This window comes from Drosophila eugracilis, unplaced genomic scaffold (genome assembly GCF_018153835.1).
Source record: "Drosophila eugracilis isolate 14026-0451.02 unplaced genomic scaffold, ASM1815383v1 contig_90, whole genome shotgun sequence".
NCBI lineage: Eukaryota > Metazoa > Arthropoda > Insecta > Diptera > Drosophilidae > Drosophila > Drosophila eugracilis.
This window is the reverse complement of record NW_024573812.1, coordinates 1,267,353-1,286,144: the sequence shown is the minus strand read 5'-3', so window position 1 is coordinate 1,286,144 and position 18,792 is coordinate 1,267,353. Positions and strand designations below refer to the sequence as shown.

Below are 18,792 nucleotides of genomic sequence, written 5' to 3'. Positions count from 1 at the left end.
AAGTTACTCACAAAATATCTATATTCCAAAAAAATTAAAGCACATTCGTTTTTTATTTTCAAATAAAAAATGCCATCAAATAATCAAAGTGTAACCGTTGCACAGAGTCTAGACCTTCTTCACAATCTGGACCACATCCTCGTCGTTGAGAACGTGTTCAATTCCAACCTTCTGCGGCTGATGCTTCACCGATGATCCCCAAACCAACGCACTAAATGGGATAATAATGGTTAAAAACTATTTATATACAAAAGGAGTTATTAACTCCACTTACTATTTAAACTCCTTGGCGATGGATCGATGTAACTTGTTACAGAAGTCCTCAATGCTGGTGTGTTCGTTATGAAGCACCACAGGGGAGTTGTAGTCAGGCAGCTGGCCCTTAGGCTTGGTGTAGATGCGCTGCAACCGCAGGTACTCCCACATGAGCTCTAGGAGATCGTCAAAGTTCCAGTGATGATGCGCCGAGATGGGCACGCAGTGCGGGATCTTGTAGATAACGTCCAGTTCCTCAATGGAGATCTGATCGATCTTGTTCAGCAGATAGATGCAGGGTATGTAGATTCGGTTGCCTTCGATCACATCGATTAGGTCGTCACTAGTGGCATCATACCTCAGAGTAATATCCGCATTGTGGATCTTGTACTCGGATAGAATGGTCTTCACAAGATCCGTGTCCAATTCGGATTGAGGAACCATGCTGTTCAGATTGATGCCACCCTTGTCCTTCCGCTTGTAGTAGATATTTGGTGGTTTCTTGTTTAGCCGGATGCCAAAGCCCTCCAATTCGTGCTCCAGCAGTTTCTTGTGGCCCAGCGGTTTTAGGCAATCTAACACCATGAAAATGAGGTTACAGGTTCGTGCCACAGCTATCACCTGACGACCACGACCCTTGCCATCCTTAGCGCCCTCAATGATACCAGGCAAATCCAACAACTGGATCTTGGCCCCCTTGTACTTGATGCATCCTGGCACAGTGGTCAATGTTGTGAACTCGTAAGCCGCCACTTCGGAGTAAACGCCAGCCAAATTGGAGAGTAATGTGGATTTTCCCACAGAGGGAAATCCGACGAAGCCCACACGGGCATCTCCCGTCTTGGCAACCTCGAAGCCAGCTTGAAATACGCATTGATTATTAGTTATATGCGAATTTTAGTCCGTAAACCTACCTTCGCCGGTTCCACCGCCGCCTCCTTTGGGGGATATGAGCTCACGTCGCAGTTTGGCCAGCTTTGCCTTCAGCAGACCCAAATGCGCCGAGGTTGCCTTGTTCTTCTGGGTTCGGGCCATCTAAAAGGGATTCAAGAAAATCCAAGAAACCCGGAGATTTAAGAGGAATCCAAAGGGAGGAATCCGCGGGGTAAATGGATGCAAGACAGGTTAGATTCTGTGTGGTCGCGCAGGTGTTCCATTTTCTCACTCACCTCCGACTCGATGGCCGAGATTTTCTCCAAAATTGTGCTCATGGCTGGCTGGCAGTTAAACTCGGTTCACAAAAAACTCCAATTATCAACAAATATGCATGTAAAAATAAAAAAATAAAACTCTCGCGTGGACAGTTGGAATAGTAAACGATGAGTATTCGATATATTCGATATACCCACAAATGTGGCAGCAAACGCACTTAGTATTTTTTTTTACTTTTATTTATTTTTTGTATAGACTAATTAGCGATGGTCACACTTATTGGAATAAGGCCGTTACAATTTGATCTTCAACAAAATGTTCGCCAAGGGTAAAATAAAATAATTAAATCTTTAAAAATACTTTAAAAATTACACAACATATCTCTTCTCCCTCACAGCTAAACCACGCACCCCTTTGGTCAACAGCCAGGCCAAATTCAAGAGTCAACTGACCAACAATTCTTCTCAATTGAATCTAAGCTTTCCAACGGCCGCTCAGCTTTTGCGGAAGAACAGCAGCCAATTGCGGCAAACTAAATTGAGTGTTTGCCCAAAAGACAATAAACTTAAGTATGATGGCTTCGTTGATGAAGTTCCAAAGATTAGGCCTGTAAAAGAGTTCGTCTATAAGCCAGCTCCGAGCGTCCTGGTGAAATCCAGTTGCAAAGCTTCGACAAAAAAGGAAGCACCTGCAGGGTTGCCAAGTTCTCCGATGTCAAAACCAGGACGAAACTTAATTAGTCTGATAGGTCGAGTGGATTTCTGTCTTAAAACCCACAAAATGTATCCGGAAACTAACGCCATTTGGAATGTTTACGGTGAGTTTTGTATTTAACTAATACTAATTTTTCGAAGAGCAAGATAACATCGATTAAAATTATAATAATTCAGGTAAATTGCTTCGCATTATTAATGGAAAACGTGGATTACACACCTTACTAGTGCGTGACGAAGGTTCTGGACCCATTCTTCAGGGAATATACTATGATTTCGAAGGTGTTTTAGGAACTTTTTGCCCAGGCAATAATTATATTATATTATATATTATTTAATATTTAAACCCAACTAAGATCCATTTACAGGCTGCTTCATTCATCTCGTTGGCCGTTTTATTGGTGAAAATCGCTTGCAAACTTTCAAGATTTCCCAGGTAAGCGATATAGACTGGCAGCAACAATTTATGCGCATTGAAAATGTGACAACGTATATTCTGATGCAAAACAATGTGCATAAGTAATTTGTATTTCAGCAAGGTATTACCATATACAGTTTTCTCATAATTTGTAGGCCAGGCACTTATATTTTCTTCATTATATATAAATATGTAAACTATTCTGACCTGGCCTTAACAGTGAAATGTTTCATTTTTGTACTTTAGAATTACTTTAGTAGTTTAGAAATCATGAATAATTTATAATTTGTAAGTAACTTATAACTGTTATACTTAGGAACTAAGTTAGCTTCAAAATGCCCTTTCACGATTCTCAACCAGTGACATTGCACAGTTACGAGGACTACAATAAATACAAAATCCAAAGGGGGCGTTTAAACTCTAATACTGGTGAACTTAATTTACTAAGGGAAAGGAAATGGGTATTCAGTTCTACGAGTACAAATCAAAGTACATGAAAACCGTGACCAGAAAACCGCAGAAGAGAGCACAAAAGTAGCCCAAGTGTAGCGAGGCTGTCTTCTCATCGCGGAAACTGCAAATTGAGGAAAAACAATATACACAATGAACAATAAAAGGTCATTCTTGAAGAGCTTACCGTTTCTTGGAACGCGGCGAGAAGGGCGAGGGTGGATTTACGCCCGGCACCGCGCTGTCTAAGTACACTATTCCGTACGCGAATCCGGCCACCAGAAGGCCACACAGCAGTGGACTCAGCCTGGAGCCCAGCTGGTTCTTGGTGACCCACACCAAGGTCTCGTTCCACCGACTCTGCACCTGGTGGCTAAGCACCTGAATGGAGTCGCCGCTGACGTATGGCACTGCAAAATAGCACAGAGAACTCGTTAGTATCTCAGTTTGGGTGTCGTTCTATTGATTTCAGTGTTATCAGTCTTGGTCACGATAAACACGTCAAAAAAAGCGTTTATAAATAAGGTGGTCCAAATTTATTGGCAAGGAATGTAATCTACCTATGTATGAGGAAATATAAGCATGTAAAACTAAAGAGATGTAAAACTAAAGAGAATAAAAATACATAAATATAAAGACATTACATTCGTCAATAAATACCGAGGTTGAGCTTTTTACAGATTACTCTAACGATAATTATAATTCAATTTTCTACTCAAATTACATTTCTCATTTTACTTAAAATGGAAAAACAAACATGATTTCAATCCAACTGAAAACACTGAGCCACCCTAATGTCTAACCTGCAGCAAATTAAAGGCTAGATTGCTGAACCGTCAGAAATGTAAAATTCGTTATATTTTCAGGGCTTACTTGTTTATGTATTTATGTATGTGTCGCGTGACGAATACCCTAGAGCTAAAAACCGTTAAGCTCAACAAAGACGAATACTTAATAAACGTTGGGCAAACAATTAACTAACTAATCACTCTTCGCTTCAAAGTTGAAGCAACTAATCACTCTCGATCGTTGTTGTTGTTTCTTTTCCAAAGTGAATACATATGCAAATGAGAAGGCTAAATGCGCAACGAACTGTTTGCTTCTTTATATATGTACATATATGTACGTTTTTCGCTATTTGGGGGGTTATTGCAGGGGGAACAAACACCGCTATGAGATCACACGAACTTCAACTATTTATAAACCATAGAAAAAATATAAACAAAACGAGTGAAGACGACGTCACCGCCTACAATTGCAACCTTGAATTTCCACCCCTCCCTCACCTTACAGGGGGATGATGAACCAATAAATAGAAATCCGATAAAACTACAATATTTAGATTTTATTTTGACACACTTACTGGTTAGAATGACGCTTTTGTAGGCTATTATAAGAGCTCCAAAGAGAAGGGCCACTTTTTTTAACCGCGGATCGAAGGCGTTCACCACGCCCACTTGCCCTTTTTCCGTGGGTTCAGGAACGCCCACGTAGTTTTGAACTTTTGGATGAGAGGTTTTCGGCGTTGAAGTATATATCCGTCCGTTCGGTTTGCCGTTTTGTGTACTTCTGAACGCCGTCGAGAAATTCCAATTGGTTTTGTTTTTCCCTTGCTGTTGCTGTTGGCGAGCTGGGACGTCACAGTCGACGTCTAACAGTTTCACCTGCATATTGTTGTTTTGCCGGCGAATGCTTTGTTTTGAATTGTAATTCTTTGTTCGACTGACCCCACTGAACACGGTTTACTCTTTTTTAAGCAAACAAATGTTTATTTAATTCACAATACTACAAAAACAACAAACAATTAAACGTCACACCCCCGAAAAAAACAACGCAGAAAATGCAATTAGAACTAGTGATGAGAAAACGTGTATGCATTGCGCATTAAACAATCGAAACACGATTATCGATAGTTTATTGGAGATCAGAGTTCAAATTTACTTTAACCCCTACCTCGCAATTTTGAATCAAATGAATGGATAACTAATAAAAGCACCAAATATAGACTTTTTAATATTAATGTATATGCTTTTTAACGACAATCTTCCACGTCATGAATAGGTTTTCCGGTTCCCACTTTAACTTTTGTATAATAACCATGTTTATTTGTAATTGAAAAACAGTAATCATAGTTAAATGTACATTTTTTATAATTTAATGTGTGTGTATTCATTTTATTTTTATCTTTGTTGTTTTCTATTTACTTCTTACAACATTTTTAGTTTTCTGTTTTAATGCATTTGCAATGCATTTATGTTGAATTTAACACGATAATTGTATGTATTTTGAATGATGTATTATTATTAACTAAAAGTTAACTGCGATCATAGAAAAGTTAATTTTAATTACATAATAAGGCTCTTTTTACGTTTTCATTACGTTACTTCGTACTTCAACTAATTCGCGATATACTCTCCTTCATTTATTCGATATAAAATAATGACTACAACTAAAGATAAAAAGTTAAATCAAATAATCTGACACTATAAAAAACAATGTAAAAACTTTCTGATTGATAAATAATTACTTTTACAGAGATGCGGTTAACAGCTGATACGACACGTTATCTGAATTTTGTGTTTTTGGTCTTTCTCACAAATTTACAAATTGCGAAACTAAATAGTCCGAATTCTTATTATTTAAGTCTGATCTGCATGATGTAGGTATTAGGTAGTGTCGGTTTAACAACTATCGTAGTCTCCCCTACGTCTTAAATATTTAGTTAACTTAGGCGCCTATACTAAACATAACTAAACTAACAAGTATGCGCTCAATGCAGCATTATTCTGCGCCTCAAATTCCTATGATTTGGCCGTGGTAGCTCCCCCACGAGTTCTTTTGGCCATGGGCTCTGTAGTGTCAGCCGCTCGTATGTTGTCAAACAAATTATTCTCCTAAAAAGTTTTTAGTTTATTAGTTTTAATATGTAATTGTATTCCCACGCTTTTACTTACCTGCGGATTCTCATCATCGAGAATGGATGGTTCTGCCGGCCTTTTTGTAGCAGCTCGCGACGTTGTCATAGCCGTCGTGGCAGCTTTGCTCGTAGATTTAACTCCCAATGTATACACGTCCAGCGGTATATAGACGTCGTTGTTTTGAAAATTCGCCGCGGCAGGCTGTTTATAATACATTTCTGGCAGGGCCAGCGGCATGGAAAATGTGTTCGTGTTGGCATCAAATGGACTGAATTTTGAGTCGATAATGTACATAGCGAGATCGCAGAGCGCCCACATTTTCTGATAATCAAAAAAAATATATATAAATGTGTTAAAATTCAAAAGCATAATGCAATATAATAAGTGGCATACATAGTTGTCGCGCTTGTCCGAGCCCTGACTGAACTCCCGATGCTTTATCAGTTGTAGTAGCTGTTTGTAGAAGCTGTGGACAAACGATTCGCGTTTGGCCATAAGAGGCTCCAGAATGAAACGCAGGCATTTTTCCATTTTGCGCAGCTGAACATAGTCTTCATGATTCGTAAAGCGCGGATCGTGGACCAGCACAGGAATGGCGAAAGCCAGCATATAGTCAGGTAGTAAGTGAAGTGATTGTGACTCCGTTGAACTGTCGGGAGCTGAAATACAATTGAGTTAGATAGTCCAAATACACAATAAAATGAATTAAATAAAAAAATTACACGTCATAGCCACAGTCTTGAGATATTCCCGACGTTTGTTTACATCTGTTTCCGCATAATGACGTACAAGGTCTTGTAATCTGTTGAAAAAATATATTAGCATTTTTACAAAAGAATAGCAGCTAAAAACAACTCACTTTCTGTCAGTCTCTAGGCCAGCCAGCACATACAAGCCCATAAAATCCAGGGGCAAACAATTCCTTGGCAGACTTCTTCCCAATCCCTTGTGCAGTTTGCGAGCAAAGATTTCTCGTACCTCAGGCACCGGATCAACCTATGTGAAATACAACTAACGTTAAATATGATTAAGAAGTTAAATATGAGTTTACTAACCATCAGCTGGGACAGCTGCAAATACTGCTCGGCACTATACTGGTCGCCGACGCCCTTCTGCTCGCACACCTTGAGCATGGCGCAGGCAGCCCCCAGACGCAACCAGGATTTTTCGGCACCGCAAAGGCGGTTCTGGCCGAGGAGATCGCCACGCTGGTTGACAAATGCGGCCAGCATTCGGAATGTCTTCTGAGCGGCATGTTCATCAGTGCGTAGACCCAAAAGCCATCGGGCCATTGCTTTGAGTGCATCCAGCTTACACAACGTGTCAGGCGGCAGTTCTTCTTGGGCACACCAGTCGCTGTCTTCTGGTAGTTCGTAATCCCGCTGCGCCGGAACCTCTTGAATGAGTAGCTCTTTAACAATGCGACGCGCAATCATGTTTTTAATAGGCGTAAGGAAGGCCTGTGGCATATTGAAAGCAATGTGACCCAATGTCACAATCTTGGTGCGCTGGTGCTCGCAGTTTGGAGTCAGTTTGAGGCGGAGTGTTTCAATAATCTCGTTGAATATGGGATGCACTGTTTGAGTAGTGGTGGATGCGCTCCCAGATCCGCTTGCTGATCCATCAGTTGCTGCCGACGACTGGCTGTTCACGAAAATACAACGCACTGCGTGTTTTGCCTGTTTCGGTGTTCCGATCAAAGCGAAGTCCTTGCACACCGGAGCCAGCTCTTCGAGAATGGCCGGTGTGGTGTCGTCAATAAGGGGCTGATAGCGTCCCAGATGCGTAAGAGTCTTGAGCACCAAGGGAGAAACATAGTCATGTTCGTAACTGAGCAGGGAAATTAAATGTCGTAGCGAGGTATCCGTGAAAAAGTGAGCTGAGAAGACATAGGAAAGCATCTACAAATAAAAAGCAAATATATGAATTTGTTATATTTTTCACTCCTTATCTCCTGCATTATAAACTTACGCTTAACAACTTGAGCCCACGTTCTCCCGCTTCCTGTGGGGAGATGCCGATCTCCTCGCACATGGACCCTCCCTGGATGCATTGCTCAATGAGGCTGAGGAAAATAATGAGAGGATTCAGCCAGGGATTAGAAGGCACTTGCCTACGGCTTACCCAACAAGTACGCCAATGGATTCTTTGTCCACCATCACGGATGCCACACGTTCAATAAGCATTTTGACAGTGTTGTAATACAGATTCGAGTGTACGTGGGCGCCCAGCTTTTTCAGCAGCACACCCATCGTATCGGCACACTCCCGGCAGCTTACGTCACGTTTCAGGACTATGTTGATGCAGCGTAACAGCTGGGCATCTTTTCGCAGGTTGTTGCTAAACTGGGTGAGGTACTCGGCTGCCTTCAGAGGATCTGGAAGCAGTCTGCGAAGACAAATCATTGATTAATTAGTAACCTGTGAATTACAAGTGTAAAACCCACTTGGCAATGTTGGCCTGCTTAGCGCTAAGCTGGTTCAAGACGCGCGGCGTAAACTCCTTGGAGTGGTGCAGCTTGATCCAATCACTGACCGTGTTGCGAGTCTTCATTTGGTTCTTCTGCAGCTCCACAAAAGCCTTCGTGGCGTTAGCATCCAGATCGCCCAACAGATGATACAGCTTTTTCATGCGCTCCTCGGGAGCTAGTTTGTATGGAACTAGGCAGGTGATAAGAAGGCGTTCCACTAGCAGGCGATCCTCTAAGCCCACTTTATAGTAACCGTGTAGTATCTTGTTTTTGATCCAGTCGACTCTAACCTTAAGCCCTGTGCTTAAATCGTTAGGCTCGCAGATCGCTCTCTTGTAGATGTACGCTAGACCATTCATCGCATCCCTCCTAATCTTGTACTTCTTGTCCAACGTCCGTTCACGTACAATCTCTAGAAGTTCGGATGCCTCGATCACCAGACTGAAGTCTCGCTTAGCTGTCTCTACAATAGCCATAACGACTTCGTGGCGCACAGCCTCGTCCAGGTCGTGATTTCGAAGCCGTAATTTTTCGGTAATATCGGGCTGAAGATTTGGATGATTAAGCAGGAAGTGCATTGACGACTGAACACACTTAATGCGAACAGTCTCGCTGATGTCACAGAAACGACCGAAGAAGATTTTTAAAAGGCTTTGATACTTTTTTGACAACTGTGAGTCCTTTTCCGAGAACATACGAGCTAAGAGAGTGGTGGCCTCTGTAATAGCATTAAAATGTAATTATTTATATGCAAATCAAAAAAGATTCTGATGAATTACTCACTCAGCCTCTCAGCATCGTCTGTGGACAGCAGTTTGTTCTCTAATTGAGGCAGCACTGAGACCAGCAGGTCTGCATTGATACGGTTAAGCTCGTAGATAATATCGTAGATTTTGTTTGTTATGGACAGTTTCGTGTTTGGCTTATCCATAACCAAAGCACGGTTGAAGAACTATTGATCAAATATTCAATGTCAAATTTTAAAAAACTGTAGCACCATAGGCGAATCAAATATTACCATTTTGATGGTGGACTCAAGAGCATCGCCCGTTTTGGTGAGGAGTTGTTCGGTTAGTTGGCAGGCAAACTTGTTGTTTGATTTATACGGTTCAACAATGTTAATTAGTATGAGATCCAACAATTCCACCGAAAGATTATCGGCTTCTGTGATCAGAGGGCTCAGCACATCCAGAAAAAAGTTAGTAACCTTTGCGCTATGCTGGTCACTGCAGAGGAATAAGTCATGTTAGTACATCGAATCTGTAGAGTGAATTAAAAGGTTTAGCTTACTTGACAATCTTGAAGATGGTACTGAATAACTCCTGGAAAATCTCCTGGCAGTCTTCCAGTTCGAAGCACATGTTGAAGGACTTTACAAAGGCTAAATTCTCTAGTAGATAGAAGTAACGCTTAAAAGAGGGATCGCGCGGATCCTTTAGACCGTGAAGTTGCTTTATAAAAAACTTAAATATAGTTTTGATTTGATCTTGCTCTTTGTAGGGCGCCTCAGGTGCGTAAACACGCAGGACATCCGCCACGCAGCAGGCGATTAGGAGCTGGACATCGCGGGAAGGATGTTGCATGAAAAAGTCATCCAGTAGATGGAGAGCCAATGGAATGTACTGCTGGTAGAGATTATCGTCTTGGTCCATGGTCTGCAGGACATTGGCGAGGGTCTGTAAAAAAGTAATCTGTAATTCCAGAAACTTTTTACGGGGCAGGACTTAGCAGGACTTACCTTAAGGCGCCTTATCAGCTCGTCGGTGCCTAAGTCCTCCACCAGCGGGCGACATCCAGCAGGATACACTATGTCCGCCATCCTCAACACTAAAGGAAGCTACCTAAAAGGCAGGATTCTAAGGAATTAGTGTCAGGTGCAACAATTCCGTGCAATAACAAAAACACCAAAAAAGCGACCCTCAAAATAACATTGAAAAATTGGAGGAGGGTGGCATCACGCACACACAAGCACGTACGTAGCACCAAACATACACATACAAAAGCACATATGTACATGACACCCACACACAGCTACATGGTCTAATCTTATGCAGTTATTTTTTTATTTTCGCAGAAAACAAAAAATAGATAGCATCAAAATTTCAGTGCCCTATACTATGCAATTACCCAATGTTTTATGCTAATCGGCGACGCAGTTTTAGCATTTGCAATCTTACTTTTCACAACGGGCAGGCGGCGGCACAATTTTTTGCAAATTTGCAAACCGCTGCTTTCAATCACCGCCAAACACACGGCTCCTGGATGTCACTGGATTATGAAATGAATATTTGTATCCAATTATTTACGCATGTTCGATTTTTGGAGTTGATTTGCGGCGCGTTTGTTGTGAAAAATAAGAAAAATCGAGTAGCATTTATGCGGAGTGGCACGCCATTAATCCACGCACGGATCGTTGCCAGAGGTTGCACGAAAGTATGGCCAGATTGTTTTCCGATTATTTCCCGTTTTTATTGCAGCTGTTTGCTTGTGACGTGTTGTTGCAGTTAGAGATGAGAACGTATGTCAGTCAGGATAAAGCATTTATCATTTTAAAAAAATATGTTAGTATATATATATATATATTATATATATATATTATCTGTTTTAAATCATATCATTCTAAAAACAGATTAGAAATAATTGGAAAAGTATATATATATCGTGCTTGTGCGTACTGTGAGACGCCCATCTCTAGACTAGCTTGTTGTGTTTGGTAAACAGCTGTGGCGTTGCCATACAGCGGTGCCGAATGAAAGAAGTGCAAACATTAGATAAAGATAATTGAACAATTATTAGCACCTGCAGCCGGCGAACGGTGTAACGGAATTTCCTGCATTCAAAAGCTGATGGCGCGCATGGCAAATACAACGCAGGTGAAATGTAAGAGGCGCAAATAGATGTTCCGGCTGTTTTACATGTTTTGCTTTCTAATCCAATTAAGCGTGTGCCCTGAAATCGGTGATGCGGCGCTTCTGGCCAGTTGTCTACCGTCCGTTGCAGCAGCTCCACATTCCCGAAGATAAAAGCAGACTTACGTAAATATTGCATGGGCAGTGCATATTTAAATATAGATTATAATATAGAGGCGCAATGCAAGGCATTTGCACTTGCCAGGCAACCAAAAGTATTATTGAAGCAATCCAAACCAATATGGAATAGTCAGGATTATGGCTTCCTTACGGGTAGTAAATAGGTGGGTCGAAATAGGGTTTATTTACATAATCCAAACAATTTAATCCTATTGTAATCTCCGAAAGAAACAGATTAGTGTGTCGTGGCTTTGTGGCTCTCACTTTGCTGCTGGTCTTTTTCAACGAGTTTATAGTCTACTACATGGCCCAGTCTAGTTGGCAACCGATCGATTGCAAACTAGGTAAGTTTTAACCCGATTTCTGACTAAGAGCGGCAAATAACCCCTTTCTTCCGCTTAGATAACTGCACGCGTTTGCTGCTGGTTGCTGATCCCCAGATCCTGGGAAACTCCTACGATCGATCATCGCACAGTCCTTTGGCAAGGTACGATTCGGATAGATATCTGGCCAAAACCTTCGAGCGAGCCCTGGCCTTTACACAGCCACACATTATCGTTTTTCTGGGCGATCTGCTAGACGAAGGCAACATAGCTACGGCCCAGGAATACAAACAGTACGTTCAGCGATTCAGACGCATTTACCAAAACAAGAATTACAAAAAAGTAAGCAGTCATATATTTCGATATATCAAAGTTACTTAAGTTTTCAAATATTCTTTGGCATATTTAAACAACTAAAATTAATATCTTATTTTTCAATTAAGATTAACCTCTTAAAACCTAAAAGTTTCGTATGATATCCGCCTTTTTTCAGCGCGTCCATGTGCCGGGTGACAATGATATTGGCGGCGAAAATGGCGACTACATATCCAACTCGAACCAAAGACGTTTTGAGAATGAATTTATGAGTGAAGACCTCTTCGACTATGACAATCACTTGCGTTTCTTCAAGATAAATCGAATGCTGCTGGATTTCACGAATCCGGATAGGGACAACAATGCCGATCGGCTTAGAATTGGAGTATCGCATGCCCCGCTGCTCATTGGCGGTGGACCATTGCTGAGGGCCATCATGAGTGACTTGGATCCACATATCATTTTCTCGGGACACTGGCACGAATCCAGAATATTTATTTACCCCTCCACCAAAGTGATTAACTTCTATGAAAACGCCGTGAGGCACTTCGATCTGAAGGCCCTTAAAGAGCAGGATCACAACTATCTGGAGATAATGGTGCCCACATGTTCGTATCGTATGGGAAAGTCTAAGATAGGATTGGGCTACGCGGTGTTGGGTGAGTTATAATATACGCTTATTACATTTTAGGATGGTATTAACCTTTTTTTTTTGATTTTAGAAAACTACAACTTGAGTTATACAGTTCTGTGGCAACCGAATCGCTTTATCCTGCTCTTCACTTACGTCTTCTGGGGACTCTTTGTCATCTGTGGCGCCGTAGTCTTCAAAATGATGACACGCTGTCCATTCCGCGTGGCCAAACGACAGACGCTCTACAATCGCGTCTCGACCATACCACAATTTTAGACTGCATTTCCCAAAACTCAAGGACAATAAGCCCAAGATTCTCCAAATTTGCTCGAATATATGTACCACTCGAAATGAGATTGAAATTGTATTTATAGACCAATATATCGGTTTAGCCTAGTATAGCCTTGTATATGGCCTAGTCCAAAAGTGATGATTTTAGTTTTGAGTCAAGAAATAAATGTAACCCATGTCCTCCATATTTATCTTGTTTAACTTTGGCAAATAGAAAAAGCTTTTGAATTTTATTTGATTTATAAATAAAATAAATTATTTAAACAAATCCAATTGAAATTCATTTTGGTTTTGTTTTAATTCAATTAACTCAATAAAATACAGATTACGTTATTGTTTAAGTTATAACTAGGAATCTGACCTTTTACGTATACTACTTTTTGTTAATATGGGACATTAAAAAAAGTAGTAGTAGAGAATTAGTACCGCCATCAGCTGTCCTCCCAGGTTTGCTCTCATCCATCTAGAAATACCGGGAAATACTGGGTACAATGCAGGGCGCATGTGCGAGCCATGCGCCGGCTGCCAGCGTTAAATTAGCCCGATGCGGCGTCACTCGAGTTCCGAAACCGAACGCGGAAGGTTGTGCCCTCAGTTAAAGATACCAGCACATCACTGGAAAACGAATCGCTCGAAAGATCCCCGGGCTGTGCGTCTGCGGCAGGATAATAAAGCGTGACGCGTGTGCGTAACATAAAAATAACCATAAAGCAAATGCTCTCCACTCCGGGCGGAGTAAATGAAGTGAGGTGAAGTGAAGCAAAAAAAAGGGGAAAAACAAAACCCGAAACCGACGAAGGCAAACGGAATTCCTTCAAAAATCGGCAAATAAACAAGAAAAAAGAAGAGCGCACACCGGTTTTGTGCGAAAGAAGCGAAGGAAGTACGAAGTGAAATCAAAAGAATTCTTCAGCTCGAAATGGGGCTGAACGGAAGACGATTGTTGAGCTGCGGCCTGGGATTCTTCTGCCTGATCTTGTGCTCTTACGGTTAGTTAAGTCGGCTGACTGACTCATCTTTTATTTCATTTTCATAATTCCTCCATTATCATCTGCCCCTCCAGCCGCGCCTTTAGCTTTTGAGGATGTGAGCATCGCGAAGGGTCCCCAACCCTCGATAACCATTAAGGAACAGAGTCCTTTGCAATTGCCCTGCGACTATCAACTGCCGGATGAGTATCTTCAGAAGGGCAGCGTCATTTTGCGCTGGCGAAAGGATAACAAAACGGTTCGTCAAGTGGAGCTAGGCAGGATGAGCAGCACCACCAGCGAGCCCCAGTTAGAGACCATGTTGCGCGAGGATTCGCGAGTGACTTTGAACAAGGACAGTGGTTCCCTGCAATTTAACAGCGTTTTGGCCAGCGATGCCGGTCAGTATCAGTGCCAGTTGGTCATCGAGGGTTCCGTTGCTGCCAGCTCCAGTAGTGGGGTTCTTTTAGTTATTGAGCAACTAAAGTTTATGCCACAGCCCACCTCTAAGAATCTGGAACTTGGGTCCCTTAGTAAGGTCCATTGCAAGGCACAGGGAACGCCTCCTCCACAAGTCAAATGGATGAGGGTAAGGATTGTTAATTATTATAATATTTAAATGTTTCTATAAAAAAATGATAAGATTTCTTTTTAAATTGCATGTCAAAACTCAAATTTTCAATATAGTCTAATTCCCATCCAAAGAACTTTCCATTTAACACTTACGACCAACCTTATCCTTCTAGGAAACCCAGCTGCCCCTGCCCGTAAATGTGACCGACCAGAATGGCACTCTGATCTTTAACCAGGTCAGCAACGAGCAAAGGGGTCAATACACCTGCATTGCCTCCAACAGCCAGGGTCAGATCAGTGCCACAGTGTCCATCAATGTGGTGGTGGCTCCAAAATTCAGTGTTCCTCCCGAGGGACCCATTGAGGTGGCAGAAGCAGGGACTGCTGTAATCCATTGCCAGGCGATCGGAGAACCAAAGCCCACGATAAGATGGGACAAGGATCTCACCTACTTGAACGAGAATAACACGGATGCGGAACGTTTCTTCCTTATGGACAATGGAACACTGGAGATACGGAATGTCCGGCCGGAGGATGAAGGTCGTTACGGCTGCACCATTGGCAGTAGTGCGGGATTAAAACGAGAAGATGTCCTCTTGGTGGTGAAGTCCAGCAAATCGGCTTCCAACTCAATAGTGACTAGGATTATCATTGTGATCATATGTCTGGCCTTCTTGTACTTCGTTCTGGTACTGGGGCTAAAAGTGTGGTACCGCTACCGTCGTCACATGGGCAAGGTCCAGTTGGAAGATGGCCATCCCAATGGACCGACCGATGGCCAAGAGCATGATCACCAGGAAAATGAACCCTGCTTAACAGAGGCCAACTCCAGTAAGAATCTAAAGAGCAAGCTGAGAGAGAGCACAATCCTGGAGCAGGAATCGCAGGTGGCCGATGATATTGTGTGAGGAGTTTTACTCCCAATTCTGCGGAGTCACTTCTCAGCTACTTTCCATGATCTCGGTCACATGTTACTCCGTTTTGTTGTTGAGAATCAAAAAAGGAACTTGTGAAATCCCCCTGGAAATCTATTTGTATTTATATTTATCTAGTTTATATATCTATATATATTTATATATATATGTATTTATGTATGCATGTGTGTCTGTGTGTATATATCCCATGTACAGTTATTTTTTAGTAGAATAAATATTTTATGGCTCTCATAGAGCTCAATTTTATAGCGCAATCGTTTCAATCTCCTTTCTTATTTTTTTTTTGCGGTGGGCAGGCGTTTTGTGCGGGGCTCGTAAAATTCCTCCGCTCCACTATCGTAAATTCGTAGCCCACTTGGCACGGCCGTAAAGCCCATGGAACCCGGATGAGTGTTCAACAGCTTTTTATGCGCTTTTTATGACGAAAGCCTCACGCATCGGATGACGTGATATTCCGCTGCAAAGGAAGGCAACCCCCCGATAAAAAAGTCATAAAATAGCTCGACATTCTGGCGCTTCTTTAATAGAAGGGATGTTTGTATGTTAAATGAAAATAATGAAAATATTTGATTTTGAAAAAGATCCTTATAAGTAAACTAAAACTTTATAATGTTAAGGATTTGAGAAAAGAGATGTAGAAAGGTAGACATCAGTTGGAAAAAACACTTTATGAATGGGTATATCACCTTTTCATTGACTTCTGATTTTGATTATTTGATTATATTGAACTAGCATGTTAAATGGCCCCCTTTTAAGAGTCCAGAGTCAAGCCCACAATGTCATCACAAGTCATCTTTTGTAGCCAACTTCGTCAAGTGAATTCCCCACAATTGCCGACGACAATTTCTTTCCAATTGCCAGCGTCTGCACTTAATCGCTTCATTTCCATTTCCATTTCCATGGGCATATTCATGCCTGTTCAGAGGGCTTCAATCGCAATTGCCTATGCGTTTTATGCATATTTTATGGTTTTTTATAGCGCTCGAATAAACAGCGCACATCAAAGGCAACTACACATGCGCAGGTTACTCCGCGGCAGGCCGAGCCCAGGCACCAGATAAAAAAGTAAGCGGCAAGTGCAATTAAACGACCACCCCTGCCTGCATTTCCACCAGCCGCCCATCAAACGGAATGGTATGATATGGATATGGCATGGTATCCTATGCAGCACCCCAACTTTTCCTTCTCTCTGTATATATATACATATATATAGGATTTGCCTTTGATCTGCGGCGGCAACGACGACATCGACATGCATTAAAAACTTGTTGTTGGGGGCCCTTCCGTTGATGTTTTTCCTCTTCTTCGATTTTTCCTCTTGGTTTTTTTGGGTGGGAGGTACTTTTTCGCCTTATTTGTTTATAGTAAGTGCGCACGGGGAATCTGGCTTGTGCCTGTTGTGCCCAAAAACACCTTCAAACGATGTACTATGTTTATTTTGTTTAGTCTACGCAAAGGCCGCGTTACTAAAATTTATTTTAATGCCTTCAAATGTTTGATGTTTGCTAGCGGAGCATTCGGATTTGGATTCTATGCCGGAATTCGTTGCAACTTTGGGATGCTCCATAAAATTATACGATTGTGAGGCGTTGAGTTACGGTAAGCAGTTCAAAATAATAACTTAAACATATATGGATGGTTTCTGAATGGTTAGCTGGAAGTTCCAAAAAGATGAAAGGACTTTTGGTTATAAAAGTTACGATTTTGTAAGTACAAAGTATACATCGATTTTGTAAGTACAAACTATTCAAATATCTTAAGATCGTTTTGAAACTTAAAGTACACAAGCCTTATATGACTATCAAGAAGTTGGAATAAGAATAATTCATTTTTAAATCCTTTGTTTTAATCCTTCAGCTGCTTGGTTTTCAAAATAAAGGCAACTAAATGTAATAAGTTAATAAGAATCCAAAAGATTCAAGAGTTAATTAAGCTGTGGCTTCCTAACCGCTCAGAAAGGATATCTGTGACTTATCCAATTAACATATTACCCCTTCACAACCCCTTTTTACAAAAACCAACTTTAATACAATATTATTAACACACCATTTGCAGCTTTGGTTCCTCCGATCGTTTACACCCCAAAATCATGGAAGAATAGAAAAAAAGAACCAAATACGAAACATCAGATATAATAAAACATAAGCCCTACATTTCCAGGCAGGGCATAGCATAAATCTCCAACTTTATGACATCAATAACTGTCGTTCGTCCAAAGTCAGCGGGCATTGGGAAAATGGGAAATGGAAAAGCGCACTAGAGGCCCAACTTTGGATGGTCGGTCTCGGTCCCTTCTGGGCATGGCCAACATTTGATAACCGCACACACATACGCATTTCTACGCAGATATAATCACAAAGGGCCCGGGCTGTTAATCAGGGGCGGGGGTTTCGACGGGGCAAATCCGGAGGGGTGGGCACCAACGCTACCACCACCCCTCTTGGATATATAGTTTATACAAATGGCAACGGCAGTTTACGACTGTTGGGTGTCAGTCAACGCCGGCTAAAGGATCTGCTGCAATTGTTTTTGTGGCTCTTGGGTTGCTGCCTTTCCATTGTGCGGGGTTGAAAGGCCTCGTAAAAAAACAAGCGGAAAACTATAAAATGGAAATATATACTCACACACACACACACACACTAAGGGACTTGCTCATAATCGCACAGTAGCCGTAGACTGTCTTCGGTGCACGGTAAGCACATGATTTAATAGATACTTCTTTGTTACAAGCTATACTAAAATTCTCAACAAGTTTATTGTTTTTAATGGAATTTCAAAAGATCAACCCAAGATTCTAGATTTGTACAATGTAAGGGAATATGCCAGCTTAAATTATAGAATTATTTCTTTCAGTGTGGAAAATTGGTAGTGGAAGTCTCTTGTAGTTTCCCCAAGCCACGGGCGTATATCTGCTCGTAAAACCAGCAAGCCACCAATGGATTTTCCTCTCCATGCCGCCCGACCACCCCATTTTAGCCGATTCTTGGTTTGGTCATTAAGACGCATTATTGTTTGGATTTAAAATCGGGGGAAACGTCCGCTGATGAGACAGCGGGCGGTTAGCATAATTCATTCTGGCCTGATTGCCGACAACTGATAGCTTTTTTTTGCATTGCTAAAATTTCATTTTCAGGGGGATTTAATCAATTAAAATTAAGAAGATATTCAGGCTCAGTTAGTGGAAAAAATTAATAAGGGTTTTTAAAGCTTCATATAATATGATACAATTATTTTGTTATTAGTTTTCAGTTGATTTATTTCTTTTTGAGAGTTTATTTTGTGAACACAAAACATTTTTCTAAAATGCTTAAACCAGGTTTATATCAGTTTAAAAAGACCTTAAACGCA

General features: G+C 41.4%; 6 protein-coding genes across 9 annotated transcripts; 3 read left to right on the top strand and 3 right to left on the bottom strand.

Moving 5' to 3' along the window:
* Nucleotides 1–34: 34 nt before the first annotated feature.
* LOC108106691 (GTP-binding protein 128up) lies at nt 35–1,588 on the bottom strand. The gene is made up of 4 exons (XM_017213924.2): nt 1,425–1,588; nt 1,170–1,290; nt 275–1,115; nt 35–211 (listed from the first exon to the last, which is right to left on the bottom strand). The coding sequence occupies exons 1-4, from the start codon at nt 1,464–1,466 to the stop codon at nt 109–111; spliced, it is 1,107 nt and encodes a 368-aa protein (XP_017069413.1). The 5' UTR covers nt 1,467–1,588; the 3' UTR covers nt 35–108.
* A 134-nt stretch (nt 1,589–1,722) lies between these two features.
* On the top strand, nt 1,723–2,643 carry LOC108106803. The gene is made up of 4 exons (XM_017214048.2): nt 1,723–1,735; nt 1,805–2,224; nt 2,298–2,426; nt 2,489–2,643. Exons 1-4 carry the CDS (start codon nt 1,723–1,725, stop codon nt 2,641–2,643), a joined length of 717 nt encoding a protein of 238 aa, XP_017069537.1.
* LOC108106804 lies at nt 2,613–4,850 on the bottom strand. The gene is made up of 3 exons (XM_017214049.2): nt 4,352–4,850; nt 3,176–3,398; nt 2,613–3,112 (listed from the first exon to the last, which is right to left on the bottom strand). The coding sequence occupies exons 1-3, from the start codon at nt 4,656–4,658 to the stop codon at nt 3,010–3,012; spliced, it is 633 nt and encodes a 210-aa protein (XP_017069538.1). The 5' UTR covers nt 4,659–4,850; the 3' UTR covers nt 2,613–3,009.
* Nucleotides 4,851–5,388: 538 nt separating this feature from the next.
* LOC108106720 (sister chromatid cohesion protein PDS5 homolog B) lies at nt 5,389–10,790 on the bottom strand. 2 transcript variants are annotated; one of them, XM_017213955.1, is made up of 14 exons: nt 10,554–10,790; nt 10,115–10,217; nt 9,667–10,052; nt 9,395–9,602; nt 9,160–9,328; nt 8,353–9,094; nt 8,031–8,294; nt 7,878–7,971; nt 6,962–7,807; nt 6,766–6,902; nt 6,629–6,708; nt 6,300–6,565; nt 5,943–6,227; nt 5,389–5,882 (listed from the first exon to the last, which is right to left on the bottom strand). In XM_017213955.1, exons 2-14 carry the CDS (start codon nt 10,193–10,195, stop codon nt 5,790–5,792), a joined length of 3,651 nt encoding a protein of 1,216 aa, XP_017069444.1. In that variant the 5' UTR covers nt 10,196–10,217; nt 10,554–10,790; the 3' UTR covers nt 5,389–5,789. The 2 variants fall into 2 exon arrangements, with proteins under 2 accessions (XP_017069444.1, XP_017069445.1); XM_017213956.1 differs by lacking the exon at nt 10,554–10,790 and adding an exon at nt 10,504–10,522.
* Nucleotides 10,791–11,101: 311 nt separating this feature from the next.
* LOC108106805 (metallophosphoesterase 1) lies at nt 11,102–13,155 on the top strand. Of its 3 annotated transcripts, none has more exons than XM_017214051.2 (6): nt 11,102–11,249; nt 11,318–11,569; nt 11,634–11,749; nt 11,808–12,070; nt 12,222–12,702; nt 12,766–13,155. In XM_017214051.2, the coding sequence occupies exons 2-6, from the start codon at nt 11,544–11,546 to the stop codon at nt 12,951–12,953; spliced, it is 1,074 nt and encodes a 357-aa protein (XP_017069540.1). In that variant the 5' UTR covers nt 11,102–11,249; nt 11,318–11,543; the 3' UTR covers nt 12,954–13,155. The 3 variants fall into 3 exon arrangements, with proteins under 3 accessions (XP_017069540.1, XP_017069541.1, XP_017069539.1); XM_017214052.2 differs by having other exon boundaries at nt 11,102–11,256; nt 11,640–11,749; XM_017214050.2 differs by having other exon boundaries at nt 11,102–11,256.
* A 382-nt stretch (nt 13,156–13,537) lies between these two features.
* LOC108106272 (tyrosine-protein kinase-like otk) lies at nt 13,538–15,690 on the top strand. The gene is made up of 3 exons (XM_017213238.2): nt 13,538–13,957; nt 14,032–14,525; nt 14,683–15,690. Exons 1-3 carry the CDS (start codon nt 13,888–13,890, stop codon nt 15,415–15,417), a joined length of 1,299 nt encoding a protein of 432 aa, XP_017068727.1. The 5' UTR covers nt 13,538–13,887; the 3' UTR covers nt 15,418–15,690.
* Nucleotides 15,691–18,792: the final 3,102 nt, after the last annotated feature.

Coding starts and splice junctions, on each gene's coding strand:
- LOC108106803 (XM_017214048.2), top strand. Junction 2,225..2,297: donor CGCCATTTGGAATGTTTACG/GTGAGTTTTGTA, acceptor ATAATAATTCAG/GTAAATTGCTTCGCATTATT. Junction 2,427..2,488: donor TTTAGGAACTTTTTGCCCAG/GCAATAATTATA, acceptor ATCCATTTACAG/GCTGCTTCATTCATCTCGTT.
- LOC108106720 (XM_017213955.1), bottom strand. CDS start 10,195: ATGGCGGACATAGTGTATCCTGCTGGATGTCGCCCGCTGGTGGAGGAC. Junction 9,603..9,666: donor ACCATCTTCAAGATTGTCAA/GTAAGCTAAACC, acceptor ATTCCTCTGCAG/TGACCAGCATAGCGCAAAGG. Junction 6,903..6,961: donor TGCAGCTGTCCCAGCTGATG/GTTAGTAAACTC, acceptor TATTTCACATAG/GTTGATCCGGTGCCTGAGGT.
- LOC108106805 (XM_017214051.2), top strand. CDS start 11,544: ATGGCTTCCTTACGGGTAGTAAATAG. Junction 11,750..11,807: donor ACCGATCGATTGCAAACTAG/GTAAGTTTTAAC, acceptor TCTTCCGCTTAG/ATAACTGCACGCGTTTGCTG. Junction 12,703..12,765: donor ATTGGGCTACGCGGTGTTGG/GTGAGTTATAAT, acceptor TTTTGATTTTAG/AAAACTACAACTTGAGTTAT.
- LOC108106272 (XM_017213238.2), top strand. CDS start 13,888: ATGGGGCTGAACGGAAGACGATTGTTGAGCTGCGGCCTGGGATTCTTC. Junction 13,958..14,031: donor CCTGATCTTGTGCTCTTACG/GTTAGTTAAGTC, acceptor CTGCCCCTCCAG/CCGCGCCTTTAGCTTTTGAG. Junction 14,526..14,682: donor CACAAGTCAAATGGATGAGG/GTAAGGATTGTT, acceptor TTATCCTTCTAG/GAAACCCAGCTGCCCCTGCC.
- LOC108106691 (XM_017213924.2), bottom strand. CDS start 1,466: ATGAGCACAATTTTGGAGAAAATCTCGGCCATCGAGTCGGAG. Junction 1,291..1,424: donor TCTCGGCCATCGAGTCGGAG/GTGAGTGAGAAA, acceptor AATCCCTTTTAG/ATGGCCCGAACCCAGAAGAA. Junction 1,116..1,169: donor CGGCGGTGGAACCGGCGAAG/GTAGGTTTACGG, acceptor GCGTATTTCAAG/CTGGCTTCGAGGTTGCCAAG.
- LOC108106804 (XM_017214049.2), bottom strand. CDS start 4,658: ATGCAGGTGAAACTGTTAGACGTCGACTGTGACGTCCCAGCTCGCCAA. Junction 3,399..4,351: donor CAAAAGCGTCATTCTAACCA/GTAAGTGTGTCA, acceptor GCTATTTTGCAG/TGCCATACGTCAGCGGCGAC. Junction 3,113..3,175: donor TCGCCGCGTTCCAAGAAACG/GTAAGCTCTTCA, acceptor CTCAATTTGCAG/TTTCCGCGATGAGAAGACAG.